Consider the following 16,263-nt stretch of genomic DNA (forward strand, 5'->3'; position numbering starts at 1 on the left):
CTAGCCAAAAGCAGTGAACCCCATGCCCACCTCTCCCCTACCCAGAGATGGCTCTCTTGGATTCAGGGCAGGGCTGTGGGACAAGGGATTGAGCTTCTTTAGCAACACCTATGCCTGGGCCTCTTGAAGCTGGAAGGCATCTGGGTGGCTGCCAGGGGTGGTGGATAGGGGAGGAGGAAGGGCGAGGCTGTCCCTGTGGTCGAGGGCTCTTGGCAGATGTCTAAAGAGTGGGCAGGAGGGAGGCATGTGGGTAGGTGGAAGTAGCCTTTTCCATTCTCTGTCTGGGTTGTTTGTCATATCCAGACTTACACAGCCAGCTGCAGGCTAGCCTCAGGGTTATCCAGTTTGCTCCAGGCTCAAAGATTTACCCTTCTATCTTCACAATTCCTGTGTCACTCTGGGAGTCCAAAGGCATGCATGCCTTGCTAAGCTCAAGCCTACTAAAGTTGTTGCTCTATCTTCTCAGCTCCCCACCCATGACTTGACTTCTCCTTTGGTCCCTGCTGGCTGTGTCTCTCAGGTTTTCTGAGGGTGCTTTTGTTTCTAATTGACTTTCTGCTTCTCTAATACTGTATACTGATGGTCCACCTCGAAGTTACTCTGGGAAATCCCTGCATGAACTGGCCTCTGCATTCAGTGGGGCAATTAATACTGCTTCCTGCCCCTCTTGGGAATCTAACCACTTTATTTCCTTGTGTCAGAGGAGCCTCAGTCCTGGTGGATGTGCTAGAGCATGTCCAGGTGTTTCAATAACAGCTTATCATGAATATACCCTCTGATAAGTGTTTTTCCCATATTGACTCATTTATTTTCACATCAATGCTGTTATTACCATTTCACAGGAGAGGAAACTGAGGCCAGAGGGGTAAGTAACTTGCCCCAGGGTGACTCAGCTGGGAACAACCAAAGTTGGAATTCTATTATCCTAGGTAGTAAGATTCCAGCAGTTGTAATAGGAGCCCCCAGCAAGGGTGGATTAGGGAAGGTTTCCAGAATGTTCTGAAACTGAGACCCAAAGGATGAGGAATTAGCCAGGGAAGATGTGATAATGATGTGCCAGCCAAGAAGCTGGGAAGGAAGCAACTAAGCCAAAGAGAATAGCCCTACCCATGTTCTCCATTTAGCTTTAAATCTTATCTTGAACAGAAAAAATATTTACCTTCTGTGCTAAGACTTAGCTTCTGTTTATGTTTGAGCATCTCATCTATTTAATCGGAGATCAAAGCTTTCCCATTTTTCTCCTCCAGGTTCCCCTTCAGTCAGTTAACTTCAAAGTTCACTGAGACATTAGTTTCTGAAGATTTGTTCACATCTCTGAGACTAAATTTCTTAAATCTGGAGCCCATGTTTCTTTTTTTCCTGCTGAACCTAGCACAGTGTCTTCATAAATATTTGCAAAAAAAATTAATAAACAAAGTGAGGCAATAATTTACTTTAAGAAATTGAGTAGGGCACATCTTAAAGTTACCACGGACTTTTAGCCTTATTCTTTGAAATACTAGAGTTTACTCTCATCAAGCTTAAGATTATATTTGTACTGATTATTTATTTACTTTTTATGGCCCTTCTGTCATCCCTCAAATCAAATATACATGTATCGTATATAAATATATATATTAATATATATTTTTCTTCAGCCTGGTAAGAATGAGAAAAAAATCCTCAGAAATAAAAAGGCTCAAAATTCTCAGCAAAAATTCAGAGGGTGCATTTGAAATGGCCAAGGCTACTTCTTCAAGGGAAAATGGTCTGTAAACCCATACACTGCAGACAGCAGTTCTCTACCCTGGCTACATACCAAAATTATGATTTAATTCATATGAGAGGGAGACTGGGCATCAACATTTTTTCTAAAGTTCTCCAGGTGACTGTAATCATCATGGAGAGCCAGTAGGCCAGAGCAATATCACTTTCTACCAGAGTAAAATGAACAAAGATGGCACAGAAGGATGAGAAAGTCCTTTAAGGTGGAGGAATAAGATAGTTTCTCCCCTAATCCTCCCTCACTTGTCCCCTAGCTCCTAGCCCCTCATTTCTAAGCTCTGTTGGAAGAACCAGAACCCCGCGTTCATCAGGGAGAGGTTGGAAATGGCTATGGATACACCTTGGTCTCACTCACAACGTGATGGGGTTTTTATTACACAGCTGCAAGCAAAGGTCTTCATATTTAGTGGTCAAAAAGAAGAAAAAGAAAGCTGTCCTCTTTTCAGCATCCACAGCAGAAGGGTGATCTCCTTCTATCCCAGAGAGGAAGAAAGAAAGTTGTTAGCTGGTTCCCAGGGGAGAACTGGGGGCCAGGGCAACAGCCACTGTGCTGGAGGGGAAGTGAAAGAGGCTCTGGTCCAGTCTGCCAGGAGCCACTTCATACCATTCTGGGGTGTTTTTACTAGGCTGGAGAAGAGCAGTCAAAAAGGGAAACTAGGTTAGACTAGGAGTGTAGCTCAGTGGTAGAGCACTTAGCTAGCACGTGGAACTGTTAAAAAAAGAAGAAGAAGAAGAAGAGGGCTGTTGTTCCTTCACACAATGCCTATGTGCTGCTGGGGATAATCAGAGTAGGGTCTAAAACTGGCATCTCTGTGGATGCCTGCAGAAATTCTATCTGATATGGATGTGTGTGTGCGTGCACATCTAAGGGAAGGAGTTTCTGTTCTTCATCAGTTTCACAAAGATTAAGGGTGACAACTGACCCTGAGTAACATTCATTTTAAGCTGAACACCTTTTTGTCACCCATACACCCTGTTCTGTCAGATCTGTCCAACTGCAAATAGCAGTGCAGGGCCTCAGAGAATTACAGGAGTGACTGATATTCATCCTTTGTGCTCAGCCTATGTCTGTCTGGAGTTCCCACTCAGGGGTGTAGCTTCCTCATATTGAGATGGGCTATGCACAGCTAATTGTCACCAGCTTTGTCCTCCACTCCAGAGTGGGGCTTTCCTTCCCATGAAAGTACAGGGTCTGTTTCCTCATATCTTCTTCCCTTCTGCCTTTGTGCTTGAATCCATATTTCCCTGCCTCTACCCAGGTCTATTGCCCTGCCATGACCCCCAAAGTTCAATGACAGTGATGTTAGTCTTGAGAGGTCCCCTGCAGTTTCCTGGATCCTGGTTATCACCCTCATTGTCACCATAACATTCTGGGATGCTCTTTCAAGGTGGTGGGCAAAGGGGCAGTGCCTACCTCAGCTTTTCCTTCTGGGGAGCAGAGTTCAGGCCTTGTCTGTTAACCATTACCTGTTTTGGGAGGTCCATGAGGAGCTACATTATTTTAGAGAAAACGACTAGCACTGACTTTCTCCATGCTACACAATAGCAAAAATAAAACTATCCAGTTAGTGTTAACTGTGGGTGGGGTGGGGGAAATTCTAATTACTCTCATTTATATAAACTGCTTATTATACGTGCCTAATTTCCATGTAGCACAATAATGTGGATCATTAAGTGGGTCAGTTGCCTTTCATTTCAAAGATGAACTCTATTCAGGTATGTTTAGTCATGAAAGTTTGCTGATCCCATGGCAGGGTTGTCTGCTTTCAATTTGGGGGGGGGGGAATCATTAGAAGAGAATGTTGGCTTAGACATAGAAGCCATGGAGGGAAAGGCGCCTAACAGGTCAGGACCCTCTGCATCCTTCATGATTAACTGTATGACCTTACCTCTTCAGGCTTCCTCTCCTCCCCACCAGGGTGGGAAGCACTGGGTAATGACTTTCCTTTTTTTTTTTTTTTCTTCCTTTACCATTAAGCAGTAGCTAGCTAGCTTGCTTGCTTTCCTTTTCTTTTTTCTTTTTTTTTTTTTTCTTAAATGAAACATGCAGAAGCCCAAATATAAAGCAGGTGAAAGAAAAAAAGAAAGAAAGCCACTTGAGGGTGTCTCTGAGTTATAAGCACAGAACACTGAGGTTCAGGGTCATCTGATCTATGACTTTGTAAGAAGTGGGTAGGCTGGCAAGCCCCACTATGAACTCTCACAGCTTTGGAGGGAAGGTCAGAATAACACCCACATGATGGAAGATGGCTTCCTGGGAGCGCTCCTAGTATAGCTGGAAGTTAACCTGAGGCCACTGCAAAAACAGGTGGAGGGAAACACTTCATTCTAAACTTTTAACCATGGTGGTTAAGATGCATGTATGGCATTCCCTCACACTCAAAACAGCTCAGTCCAAGTGCTTTCTATTTCAAATTGACCTTCCCAGATTGTTGGTGAGAATTAAACAAATTGACTCAGTTATGCCTCAATTTCAAAAGAGGCAGTTTTGAAAACCTGTGGTTCTCTAAGCTCTAAAATACCAAGCCATTTGTCCTAATGACACAGCAGACTCTGAACTCTGGAATACCACAGGAATATCACACCACTGCAAATTACTAGGGGTGCTGAGTCTTCAAAAAAAGGGGAAGTGAAACAAAAGCTCTGTGCTGTTTTTGAGATGCATATTTGATATGGACAAATTGAATAGTTTCTGAGATTATTTTCCTGGAGGCAGAATTATTCTGCACAGTTACACAGCCCTTAAGTTTTTCCTTTGTTGTATCTATCTATGTATAAACACATGGCCTATATAGTGGGCTATAATCTCTCTCACTGAAGCTTCCAAAGACAAGGCCTTTTTTGTCATGGGTAAGTGCAGGGCCAGTCAACCTTATAAAAGGAGTCATTTAATGCTCAATTTTCCCAACTTTTCTATGATTAAAAAACATCTAACCTCAAATGCTGTAATTGTATTCCAGATTGTTTTCTTTCTCCCTCCTCCAACAAATGTTTAAATTGTCTCTAGTCTGCAGGACACTCTGCCCACTCCACACACTTTTTATCAAGCCAACCTTGAAAACTGAAACACTCTCCTTTCTCTCACTTACCCTATTTTAAAATCGAGGCCCTCTGACCTTTTCACAACACACTTCTTGCTTGAAGCACCAAATGTTAATCTGAAAGCCAAGAGGAGGTAAAGGGTCTGGGTAGCTGGGCAAAGGATGTGGGGAAGTACTATATATTTGGCATTAGCTCAGAAATTCAGAAAATGTTTGTGCAACCACTCCCCCAGCCAGGATCCCAACCCCCACCCTCATCACACTGCCTTCTAGCACATTAATAAAAAAGGATGTGAGAGGATGAAATCGGAGAGCCCAGGAGGGACAGTTAAGGGGGTCACAGTTGTCTACCCAGGGAAGCCCACTGGTTACTGCCACATGTCTACCCCTCATCCCTCCCTTTCCACATCCAGAGTTTAAGATCAGGACTCTTCGGCTCCCATCCCCACACCCAGAGGAGGCCAGCTAAACTCTGAAGCAGCACCGCCCATGAGCGGCTTGTAGGAGACCAACTGACACAGCCTCTGCACGTCGAGGTGGCAGCGCTGTGCGCCTTAAGAATCATGTATGTTCTTATTTAAAAAGAAAAAAAAGTACGGCGAACGAACAAGCCTGGAACACATTAACTTGTAAACTGAATGAACACACCTCAAGAGAATCCATCCCCCTCTCAAACAAAAAGAAGGGGTGGGGGGAAAAGGCGAAGGCACATTACCATCTTGTCCTGAGCTTTCCAGATACTCCGTCAGGTCACAGCCAAATGCACTGGCGGCCCCTTTTCGTTTCAGCTTCTGCTTGGCACCCTTGTTCTTCATGAGTTAGTCCCGAAGAGGCTGCCCCTCTGTCTCTCCCTCCCTCTGCTAGGCACCGCGCGTACGATGGTCTTCGGGGTTAGATCACTGGTTGCAGCGCGGCGCCGGGGGTCCTCATGGGCGATCCGAAGGACCAGGGCCGCGGGCGCTGCGCATGGACCCCCAGGGGTTGCGAGCCCGTGTGCCGGCGCGCGCGGGCCGGGGCGCGGCGATGAGCGCGGCCGAGCCAGCAGAGCCTGCAATCCACCCCGCGCGCCTCCAGGGCCGCGGTGCCGGAGGCCCTGAGGAGCTGGCAGCTGCGGGCCGGCTCGCTTGGGAGTGTCACTTCCTCACTTGGAGTCCCAGGGACTTTCACAGGCGCCTGCGGTGTCTTCAGCTGCTTTTCCTCTGCTTCAGAGGGAAGGCGAGCTCTCCTCTTCGCCTTCCCAAGTGCCCGGGAGAGGACTCGAGCGCGGGGAAGGCGGCTGCGGCGAGGGGCGAGGAGACCGCCCCGGAGCTGCTGTGGGTCTCTGCCCTGGGCCCGCTGTCTTGCCTTCAGACGGCTTTGGTAAAGCGAAAAACAAGCATCCTGTCTCCCTAGCCCGCCCTCACGCCTTCCTTTTTTTCCTGTCTTACAAATCCTAGGATCATCCAGCTCAGGAAACGCTGGAAGGAAGTTAGCTAGGGAGGGGGGCGGAGGGTGGAAATTTTTGGCAGCTCCGTGCTCGTGTGTGTATGGAGCTGGAGGAAGTAGGTGGGTGGGTTGAGGAGTACCGGGTGGGGGAGAGAACGCGCTCTCCTGCGGGCCGTTCAGCGACTCCAGAGATAGCTCTGGGCGGCCCAGAGGAAATCACCGCTCTCCTAAGGAGGACCCGCAGCCCAGCCGCCGCTTCCTGCCCCGCCAACACAGTTCTTTGAAGAGGACAGGAGGAGGTGCCCTGGCCTTCTGCAAGGAGAGTGCGGGATGGGGCTTTCAGAAAGTTCTGCTTTGGTGTTATCCTCACCGTCATCCTATCTTTGACACTTTCTATTTCGGTGCCTGCCCTTCTCCTTCACCAACACTTAAAGAGTAATGACAGAAACAAAGACCCGGACACCAGCGGAGAGACCTGACAGGCAGCGGGTCTGCGCTGGCCACTCCCATCCCTCCTGGCTTCGGTCCAGGTACCCCTAAGCCTAGCTGACTCCTCTTCCTCGCTGAAGTAAGAATACCTTTGGGCCAGAGTGGCTTCAGCTTTGCAACCACTGGCCCAGAAATCCAATTTCTGGTTACAGATTCAAGTTCACCCCCATACACACCGCACACGTGTAGGAGCATTACTGCAAAGGGTGCTAAATGGAAATGATTTCTGGGGAGAGAATCTAGGATTTAAGGGGCCTCTGATATTTTAGCATATTGTAGAGAGAGTGTTCTCCCAGATCGTTTCGTAATTTGTCTCAAGTTGTTTCAGGAGGACATGTTTTTCCTTCTCCAGTTAGATTTGAAATTCCTTGACTTCTGTGTACTCAGCACACAGTAAGCACTCAAATTCTTGTGATTTAACTATTTGAGGATTAGATTAAACTTCCTGTATAAATACAGATCCATATATAGGCTTGAAGGGTAGAGACAATCTCACAGCTCTGATTTCTGGCAAAAGCATTATGTATAGTATTTTAGTTACTGAATCCCTTTATAGTCACTTAGATGTCACCATGACAGTTTATGAACTTTGACCCCTGACCTTTTCTCTGTCAGCTCACAACCTGATAGTTACCTACCAAATCTGGCCTACAGATGTGTTTGTCTTGGCACAGGCCATACTTTTTTTTTTTAATTAGTTGTCAATATTGAAGAGTTAAGATTTTTGCCTTCTTTTGTAAAAATGAAAAATGGGCGATCTGGCTACACCACAAGTGTATTCCTGTATGGCAAGGATTGGTGATGTCAAGTTGTGACAGCTCCCTTCGAGGCACCCTCTTCAGAGAGATGAGCCTTCTAGTTCTGCAACCTCTGCTGCCTGTCTTCCCCTCTTTGCACCTGCCTGGCCTCTGGAGTCAATTGAGTTTGTGCCGGGGGTTGTGCCTCTCAGTATGGTCTCCTCTTCCTTCCATTTTTCTGTCTTAGTGATACCCCCATCAAACCAGTCATCTTGGTGAGACATCTCCAAGTAACCACTGACTCATTTCTTCTGCCCCACCACCAAGCTTAGTCCTGCCCAGGCCCATGAGTCCTTTCAAATGCCTCTCAGCTGGGGTTCTTTTCCAGGCCCACTCAGTGATGATCATTTACTCTTCAGTTACTAGCGTAATTCCTAGTGGGTTTTGCTGAGCATGGACTCCTCCCATTTCATCTGTCTTCTGTATTAGAGGCCTGACACATCCTCCTGCAGTACTGCTATTATATGACTGCTCACTGAAATCCTTTCATGACTCCCTCTTTCCTATTGCCAAGGCAGCAATTTCTAAGCATTTTGTGAGCTGCTTGGAGAATATCCAGTAGAGTATTTAATATAATGGCTTGTTCCTCCTTTTATTTATAGAGAAGCATTTTCTTATGAGACTATAATTATCACTATTAACATTTGTTTAGGAGTTTACTTCAGCAAAGACTTTCGTATGTATTACTTCATCTGACCCACAGTGGATTTCATCACCTTGTCAGCAAGGGACAGAGGCAGAAGGGCACTTTTTTCCTGGGTCCAAATTATGGATAAAGTGTTAAGACCTGTGAATTTCCTTTTTAAATCTTTAGAAATATTCATTTACCTTTTCACTTTGAAATAATTTCAGCTCATAAAAATTTTTCAAAAAGTAGTCAAATAATTCCCATCTACCCTTCACCCAGTTTCCCCAAATATTAATCTTATATAAGGAGTATAGTTATCAAAATTAGGTTTACACTGATAGAATAATACTAACGAATCAACAGATGCTATGGAATCTGAACCAATTTTCAATTCCATAAAGTTTTTATTAAATGTGGTGTTTCTCATAACAAAGTCAATTAGTTAAGTATGGGAATAGTAATTTATAAGTAAGTATCAAAACACTTCACAGTATAACTTTGGCTATTTATAAGATCCCCTTAATCACCATTGAACCTAGCAGATGTAGTTTGTGGGAAAATGGGACTGCCTGCGTGAACTAGTAAGGCTAGTTAGCAAACTTATCAGCCCTCAGATTCTTCCAGGCTTTATTTAGAATCACCCCCAAAGATGCCATCATCATAGAATTTCAACCCAGAACACCTCTGGAGATATTTTGGTCCCTGCTTCATAGTAAGTTGGTTCAAGTTGTTAAGGGTTCAGAGTGCAGGTAATGCTGAGCCCCTGGCAAGGCATTCATTGTGCCTATGCTGATTGAACAAATTTTCTGGAGTTTTTTTTTTTTTTAATCTGTTTGATAACCCTTGATTATTATGATGGGATGAACTCACAGCCTATTAATTCAGATAATGAAGCCACACAGTGACAACCTCACTTAGGTGCTCCTTCCCATTTGTTCCCTGTCCCCTCTCAATGTTGAGCATGACCCATGACAGGCGCCAAACTTGAATTTCACCCTTGTTCTAGAGAACTTTTTTCTATTTTTCTTTCTCTTTCCTTCTTACACTTATTTTTTGCTTTCCTCATTTCTCTTTCTCCTTTCTTACTCTAAGTAGATTCTTCTGAAGAAATTCAGATTTGGGTTCCAAAGGGTTTTTCCACTGGGCTGCAGATTTCCTAGGACCCAAGGTTATATGGAGATAGCATAAAAATGTTAACCGAAGGAAAAATAGACTATTTGGTGATACTGTAAATTATGCCTTTAGCAGATTGTAATGGTGCAAACTTGCAAGGAAAGCACTTTTCTCACAGGGAGAAACCATCGAAGAATTCTGTGGTTGCTTACAATCCCTCTTATCTGCACCTGTTAAGGACCAGTGCCTATCAAAGTGTACCATCTGCTTCCTTCACCACCTAGGACACTACTGAGCAATCACCTCTGCTGTAAATAAATAGATATAGAAGACACAAAGCAGGTATTGTGAAGTTTTAATGTCACTCATGATCTAAACCTTTCTTTTACCCAATTTGCCCATAAAAATAGATTTGCCCATCAACAATTTCAGCATTCTCCTGCCCTTCCTTCTAATAATTCATTTAAATGCTCTTATATGACTCCTTGGCCATGGGCTACCATGAGCGTGTCCTGAATACCATGTTTTAGGATGTTGGAGTATTACCTCATTTTCTTGCTGAATATATCTCTTCCCCACTTCCTCTCCATTCCTACCTCCACAGCTACCCCTGTTTTAAAGGTGTTTGCGTGGCATCTGCTTTGGGGCCAATGGTGTGTCTTTGAGACAGGCCTTGAGCCTCACCTCTGCCCAGCCATCAATACCCTGAGTTTCTGACGCCAGTAGAAGATGAGGGTGACGGGGGCAAAAAGGCTTCCAGAAAGTTCTGTCATCCCAGGCTCTGTTGTTGCATTTCCCTGTATGTGGGTTTCTAATCTAGATTATACCACAAATTTTTGCTTATAAATGTCCAAATGACATTGAATACTTTTTTTAGTGAGTGTGGGGAATGTGGAGCTCCACATTACCAATCCCTAATCAAACAGAACCAAGTGGAGGAGAGGTCAAGTTGATGGAAGAGAAGGATGGGAACTGGAATCAGTTTCCCCTCCTGACCAACTGACCTTCCATTGCTCCATTATCTCTGTAACTATGAAAGCCAATATTGCTTCTAAAAGAGCTTCCAAGGGCAGAGCAGTGCTGTGATAAGAATGGAGAAGGAGGGGGAACTTTCAATGGCTACTCCCAGCTTGAATGTTGAAGAACAGACCAAGTCATTATTGCAATATCTATTCATCTCCCCCACCCTCCTCTCTCGCTCACATTGTGTATTTCAGTTCGCTTTCAGTTCCTGGAGCTGCAAAACTGCATTAGTCAGGGGAAAAAAAACTGGAGCCACTGCTTTACTCCCTGAGAACATAAATGAGTTACTTTACCATCAGTTAGTTGTTTGGGGGTAGAAGGGGTGGAGGGTAAAGGCATAGTTACAAAGAAAAGACTTGATTACAAATAAAGTCTTATTTTTATAACAACATGAACTGATTGATCCCCTACCTCCTAATTTAAAAGCTCAGACTTTTATTTGAAAGTCTAGATGTAAGAGATATTGTACGTCCAAGTCAACTCCAGGTTTATGTTTGGGAGCTGGTAAGGGTAAAAATTGTTTTTTTGGAGAAAGATAAAACATACTTCTTTGTACATCAAGGGTCATATCAGACCTTCAGAAGGAAATGTCCTTTCATAGTATAAAATACAGGGCCAATAGGAACTGAGAGTTTAGGGCTAGAGAGGAAATGAGACATCTGAACATAATTTTTGAGATTATTTAAGAAATAAAAAGTTCCCCACCAACATTTTAGTTATACTCTGATTTTTTTGGTGTGTGTTGAATACTGTATTGTTCACAAATAAGAGATTTGGAGATCTTTTGTGTTCTACACAGTGTTTAAAAAAATAATGACATTTGATCCATATGCACAGTTGTGGCATTAAATGTGTCTTTAGTGTTTCAGAAATGATGAACACATCAAGACCCCCTTGTCCTGCTCCATCATGGGTTCTGGACACTGCCAAGCAGCAGCAGGATGCTTCCTTCCTAGAGTCACATGTGGAGACGTCACAAGGCCAGAGGGAGAAACATGTGCCTTGAGTTGAATTACTTTTATACTCACATCTGAATCTGCACAGGGGCTAGCCTTGGGCTCTAAGTCTGAATGGCTTGAGGCTTCTATTTTGTGGCCTAGAAGGAAAGATGTAGGGGCTGATCTCCTAGGGAGCAGCCCCCAGCAGTTTGGCAGGGTCTGTTCTGAGGACCTGGCAATAGGTTCAGAGGTCCTTGTCAACCGCTGGGTTTGAGATGATTTCTCCTCCCCGCTGTGGTGTATCTTGAAGTTCTCAAACTGGACAGAGTCTTCGGGTAAAAAAATCCTTCATTCCTCATACAACACGGGAGTCCCCACAGTAGAAAGGACTTATTTCAATAATCTCCTGTCTCACTCCACCTCTGTTTCCTTTTTATTCTGTCTGCTCCCATTTGGGCACATTGCCCTCTTTCTCGCTTGTAGAAAGACAAGCATAGGAGGAGCAGAGCTCGGTTCTGAGCTCCATCTGTCTCCCTCCAGGGTCTCTGAACACTGTAGCAACCAATGTTCTTAGGTGGGTGGGGATCTGGCCCCGCCCCGTTCATTGTGTTCCATAGTTTCCTGTACACTGCCTGTAACCCTTTACCAATCCGCCAGGCGCCTTTTAACACAAAAGGGAGGAGATGGGGGCAGGGAGTGCTGAGGAAAAACATCCCTATAAATAGCCCTCTTGAACAAAATTGTTTTCCCAATACACAGTTGTTGTTAGGCCTTGATGCCCTTTAATCTGCCTCAGCACTCTCCTCCCCTTACGTTCTGGTCTTCCTCTTCATACCTGGTTTTCCTACGCAGTCCTTTCTGTGAGAATCAGGAGCTATAGAGGTACTTGTTGTAAGCTTGTGAATTCCTACCTGTTCCTCCTGGCTGTAGGCATGTGGGCTGTGGATTCAGACTGCCCTGAGTTCCACTTCTGGCTCTGCCTATTTTTTGCTCCATAACCTTAGTCAGGCAAATTGCTTAACCTCTCTGAACCTCAGTTCCACCACCGTCTGAATTGGGGTGCTAATAACTACCTAATAGCATTGCTATGAGGATTAAATAAGATAATGAAAATGCCCAGCACTTGGCCTATACCTAGCTACCTGCTGGATACGTAAGAGTGATATTTGTTGCCTTCTCACAGAGCAAACCTTCTGTTTCTTCTTGTCTTTATCCAACTTCTTGGTGACTTTTATTCCCATCCTGGTTTCTTATCCCACATAAAACACATTTATAGGACTTTAAGTTTATTTAATTTTCATTTATTTATTTATAACTTGCTCAGTTCCAACATGGCTTGAGATGATTTTTTTTTAATTTGAATGCTTGGAATCTGGAGAAGGGGTAAAACTGTCTCTTCTTAATCAGTTTCCTGACTTGAAAGTTAACGTTTCTTTCTGTAGCTCTTTGGGAACTAGTTTTAATCATGGCTCACACTCTTCTTACATCTCTGCAATCCCAGAATCTGCTTTCATTCCTACCTTGGGAACATAGTATACAGAAATCAATATGGGAATAAGAGTTCTAATAGGTTACAGAAAAAAGTTACCATTAATATTTGATTGTATCCCTAAAATTATGAACATTTGTAAGTGGGATAATATAGTCTTATTATTTTTCATTATATTTCTTTGATATATATTTACAAGATTGTGGGGTTTGGGAGTAGTGGGGAAGTGGTTCTAGTTTGTAATCCAAATCACACTTGAAAAATCTCACATATATTTTAGGGGACTTCTTCTTTCTGCAATACCCAATATATAAATATTTAATTCTTCACATTGACTCTAAAAGAAGTTCATTAAATACACAAAAATCTGATTTATGGGTGTACGTTCTCAAAGATGTGTGTGTGTATGTCTTTATATATATGTTATGTGTCCATATTTATATCTAGATGTTGCATGTTAATTTGATTTTATGGGATGTTCTCCCTGATTTCATGAAACTTGGTAAGTTATAGTAGCCACAGGTTTTGGTTCAAATTCTATGTACTTAACAGAACTCCTTCAATTGGTATCTACCTAGGGATGCTTTAAAATATTCCAGAAAATAGGAGAAGCCTGGTATTATAGTTTGTATGGGAGGTGTCCCTCAAAAGCTCACCTGTGAGACAAAGCAAGAGGGTTCGGAGGGGAAATTACTGTGTTATGACAGCCTTAACTCAATTAATTAATCAGCTGATGGATTAACTGAGTGGTAACTGAAGGCAGGAAGAGTGTGGCTGGAGGAAGTGGGGCATTGTGGGCATGACTTTGGGGTATATATATTTGTATCCGGCAAGTGGAGATCTTTCTCTCTGCTCTCTGATTATCATGTGAGCTGCTTCCCTCTGCCACACTCTTCTGCCATGAGGCTCAGCCTCTTCTCAAGCCCCAGGGAATGGAATCAACTATCAATGGATTGAGACTTCCGAAACCATGAACCCCTAAATAAATTTTTCCTCCTCTGTAATTGTTCTGGTTGGATTCTTTAGTCATGGCAGTGAAAAAGCTGACCAAAGCACCTGAATTTACTCTTAAAAAATGATTCCCCACGTTTCTCAGAGAGTCCTAATGCAAACATTCTGCCCCATCTTCAACCCATGTGCCAAAGAATATCCCCCAATTTTAGAAAATATGGCCAATGTTTATTTATTTTTGACTAAGTGTAGTCAAAAATAAATAAATAAATAAATAAGTGTTATATCCTTCCAATATAAAATGGCACAAAATAAAAATTCCCATTCCAAAAGAGAGAATTAGGAGTAAAGAAAGAAGGGACGAAACCAAAACAAGACTGATACCTAGACATGCAAACATTAGGTCCCATAGCTCCATGTCCAGTCTCTGGGGCACATGGTAATGAGATGTGAGCTCCAAAGAGCTTGTGCAGCCCTGCCCATGGTCTTGCTAGTTACAACCCACATGGCTCCTCTCTCATTTAGGCTTCTGAACCATTTAGGTTCTGAACCACAGCTTTCCTCAACAGATTCTCCGTGTTATTGATATCTCCTAATCTGGGGGTAGTCCCCATTCCAGCTTTGGCTTCACCTTCACAGCCTTATGCAACATCCTCTCAGGGGCTACATACAGGGATTCTGACCCTGCCACACTTTTCCTGACCTCCCAGGCCTTTGAATTTTCAGTGGAAACCTCCACAACAACCCAACTTCGGCATCCTTCATTCCTAAAAAACTGGCACCATGCTAAGATGCCAAGGTCTGACGCCTGCTCAAGCAATAGCCAGACTCCTTTGGAACACAGCTGTAGCAGCCTCTAAGTGCTGGAGTGGCTGAACACAGTGAATTGAATCCTTGGGGAAATAACTTCTTAGACACCCCTGTGAGATCAGGGCATCCACATGGTCTCTTCAATGAGTTTTCACTTTTACATCATTAAGCCTGCCACAGGTGTGGTCTTGCCAATTCCTGAGATGCACTGTCATTGTCTCTGTGCAAAATGCTTAGCTTCTCTAGTGGAGGTAATCTCTTAAGCAACTATGCTATCTTTGGTCCCAATTTTACATGTGCTTGTTCTCTGCTAAAACGGCAAGTTTTTTCCAAATCTTTCCTCTCTACTTTTTGCTCCTGATTATCACAGTAAAACTAGCTAAAAACTGCTAAAAGCTGCTAAAAGCTGTCATGCCACTTCTTGAATGTTGTGCTGCCTTGAAATTCCCTCTGCCAGGTTTATTAGTCCATCACCTTTAAATTCAGCCTCACAAAAAAATCTCAGGACATGGACAAAATGTGAACAAATTCTTTGCCAGAATGTAACATGAATGGCCTGCAGTCCAATTTCCAAGAGTTCCCTTCTGAAACCTCATGAGCACAATGTTTACTGTTCACATTTCTCTCAGCATTCTGGTATTTTGAACTCTCATCAGGATTGGTCATTAAGCCAGATGTGTTGGTGCATGCCTATAATCCTAGTGGCTCGGGAGACTGATGCAGGAGGATTGCAAGTTCAAAGCCAGCCTCAGCAAAAGCAAGATGCTAAACAACTCAGTGAGACCCCCCCCAAAATAAAAAAAATAGGGCGGGGATGTGGCCCAGTGGTTGAGTACCCCTGAGTTCATGTCCCAATACCCTCCCAAAAGAGAATTGCTCATTAAGTTCTGCTTACAACGTTCTAAGTCTTCTCCAGCATACATCTCCAAACTTTTCCAAATTACTCTTGTAAACCAATTCCAAAAGCTTCTGAATCACGTATTCAGGTTAGGTACAGCAATGACCCCACTCCTGGTACCAATTTCTGTGTTAGTGAACTTTGTATTACTGTGACCAAAATAGCAACAAGAGCAACTTAAGAGGAGGAAAAGTTTACTTTGGGTTCACAGTTTAAGAGGTTCAATCCATGGTCTGCTGACTCCATTGCTCTGGGCCTGAGGTGAGGCAGAACATCATGGCAGAAAGGCATGGTTGAGGAAAGTTGCTCAGTTCATGGCAGATGGGAAGCAGAGAGAAAACACAAGGACCCAGGGACAAAATGTATAATCTCCAAGGCACACCCTCAGTAAATCCACCTCCTGCAGCCATGCCTACAGTTACCACCCACTAATCCATTCACCAAGTAGGTGAACAAATAATCATTAATGATAATCTAATCATTTTGCATCCTACATTAACACAGGAGCTTTTAGGGGATGCCTCATATCCAAACTGTAACACCCTAATCCCTTATTTGGGAACAAGAATGTTTGTGATGTAATTAGTTAAGATGCTGTCAAGCCAAAATAGAACTGGCTTCTCATATAAGATAAAATAATATAATATAAAATGCGATATTATGTACACAGACACACATGGAGAATGCCATGTGAAAAGGAAGGCAATTGGAGTGATTCTTCTAGATAGCAAGAGCCACCAAAGATTACCAGCAGCCTTCAGAATCTCGGGAAGAGGCATGGAACACATTCTTCTCATAGCCCTTAGAAGGAACCACCTCTGTGGCACCTTGACCTTGAACTTTAAAAACCTAGAACTGCGAGACAATAAATTTTCATTGTTTAAACCACCCAGTTTG

General features: G+C 43.6%; 1 protein-coding gene across 1 annotated transcript in view; it reads right to left on the reverse strand.

Annotated features, from left to right (window-relative positions):
- Arhgap31 (Rho GTPase activating protein 31) overlaps window positions 1-6,428 on the reverse strand; it is a 104,237-nt gene extending 97,809 nt beyond the window's left edge. Inside the window, exon 1 of the mRNA XM_047564184.1 lies at window positions 5,521-6,428. Within this exon, the coding sequence (XP_047420140.1) occupies window positions 5,521-5,620 (100 nt within the window). The 5' untranslated portion in view covers window positions 5,621-6,428. The remainder of the gene's footprint in view (window positions 1-5,520) is intronic.
- Window positions 6,429-16,263: the final 9,835 nt, after the last annotated feature.

The sequence above is a fragment of the Sciurus carolinensis genome, chromosome 9, assembly GCF_902686445.1.
Source record: "Sciurus carolinensis chromosome 9, mSciCar1.2, whole genome shotgun sequence".
Lineage (NCBI taxonomy): Eukaryota > Metazoa > Chordata > Mammalia > Rodentia > Sciuridae > Sciurus > Sciurus carolinensis.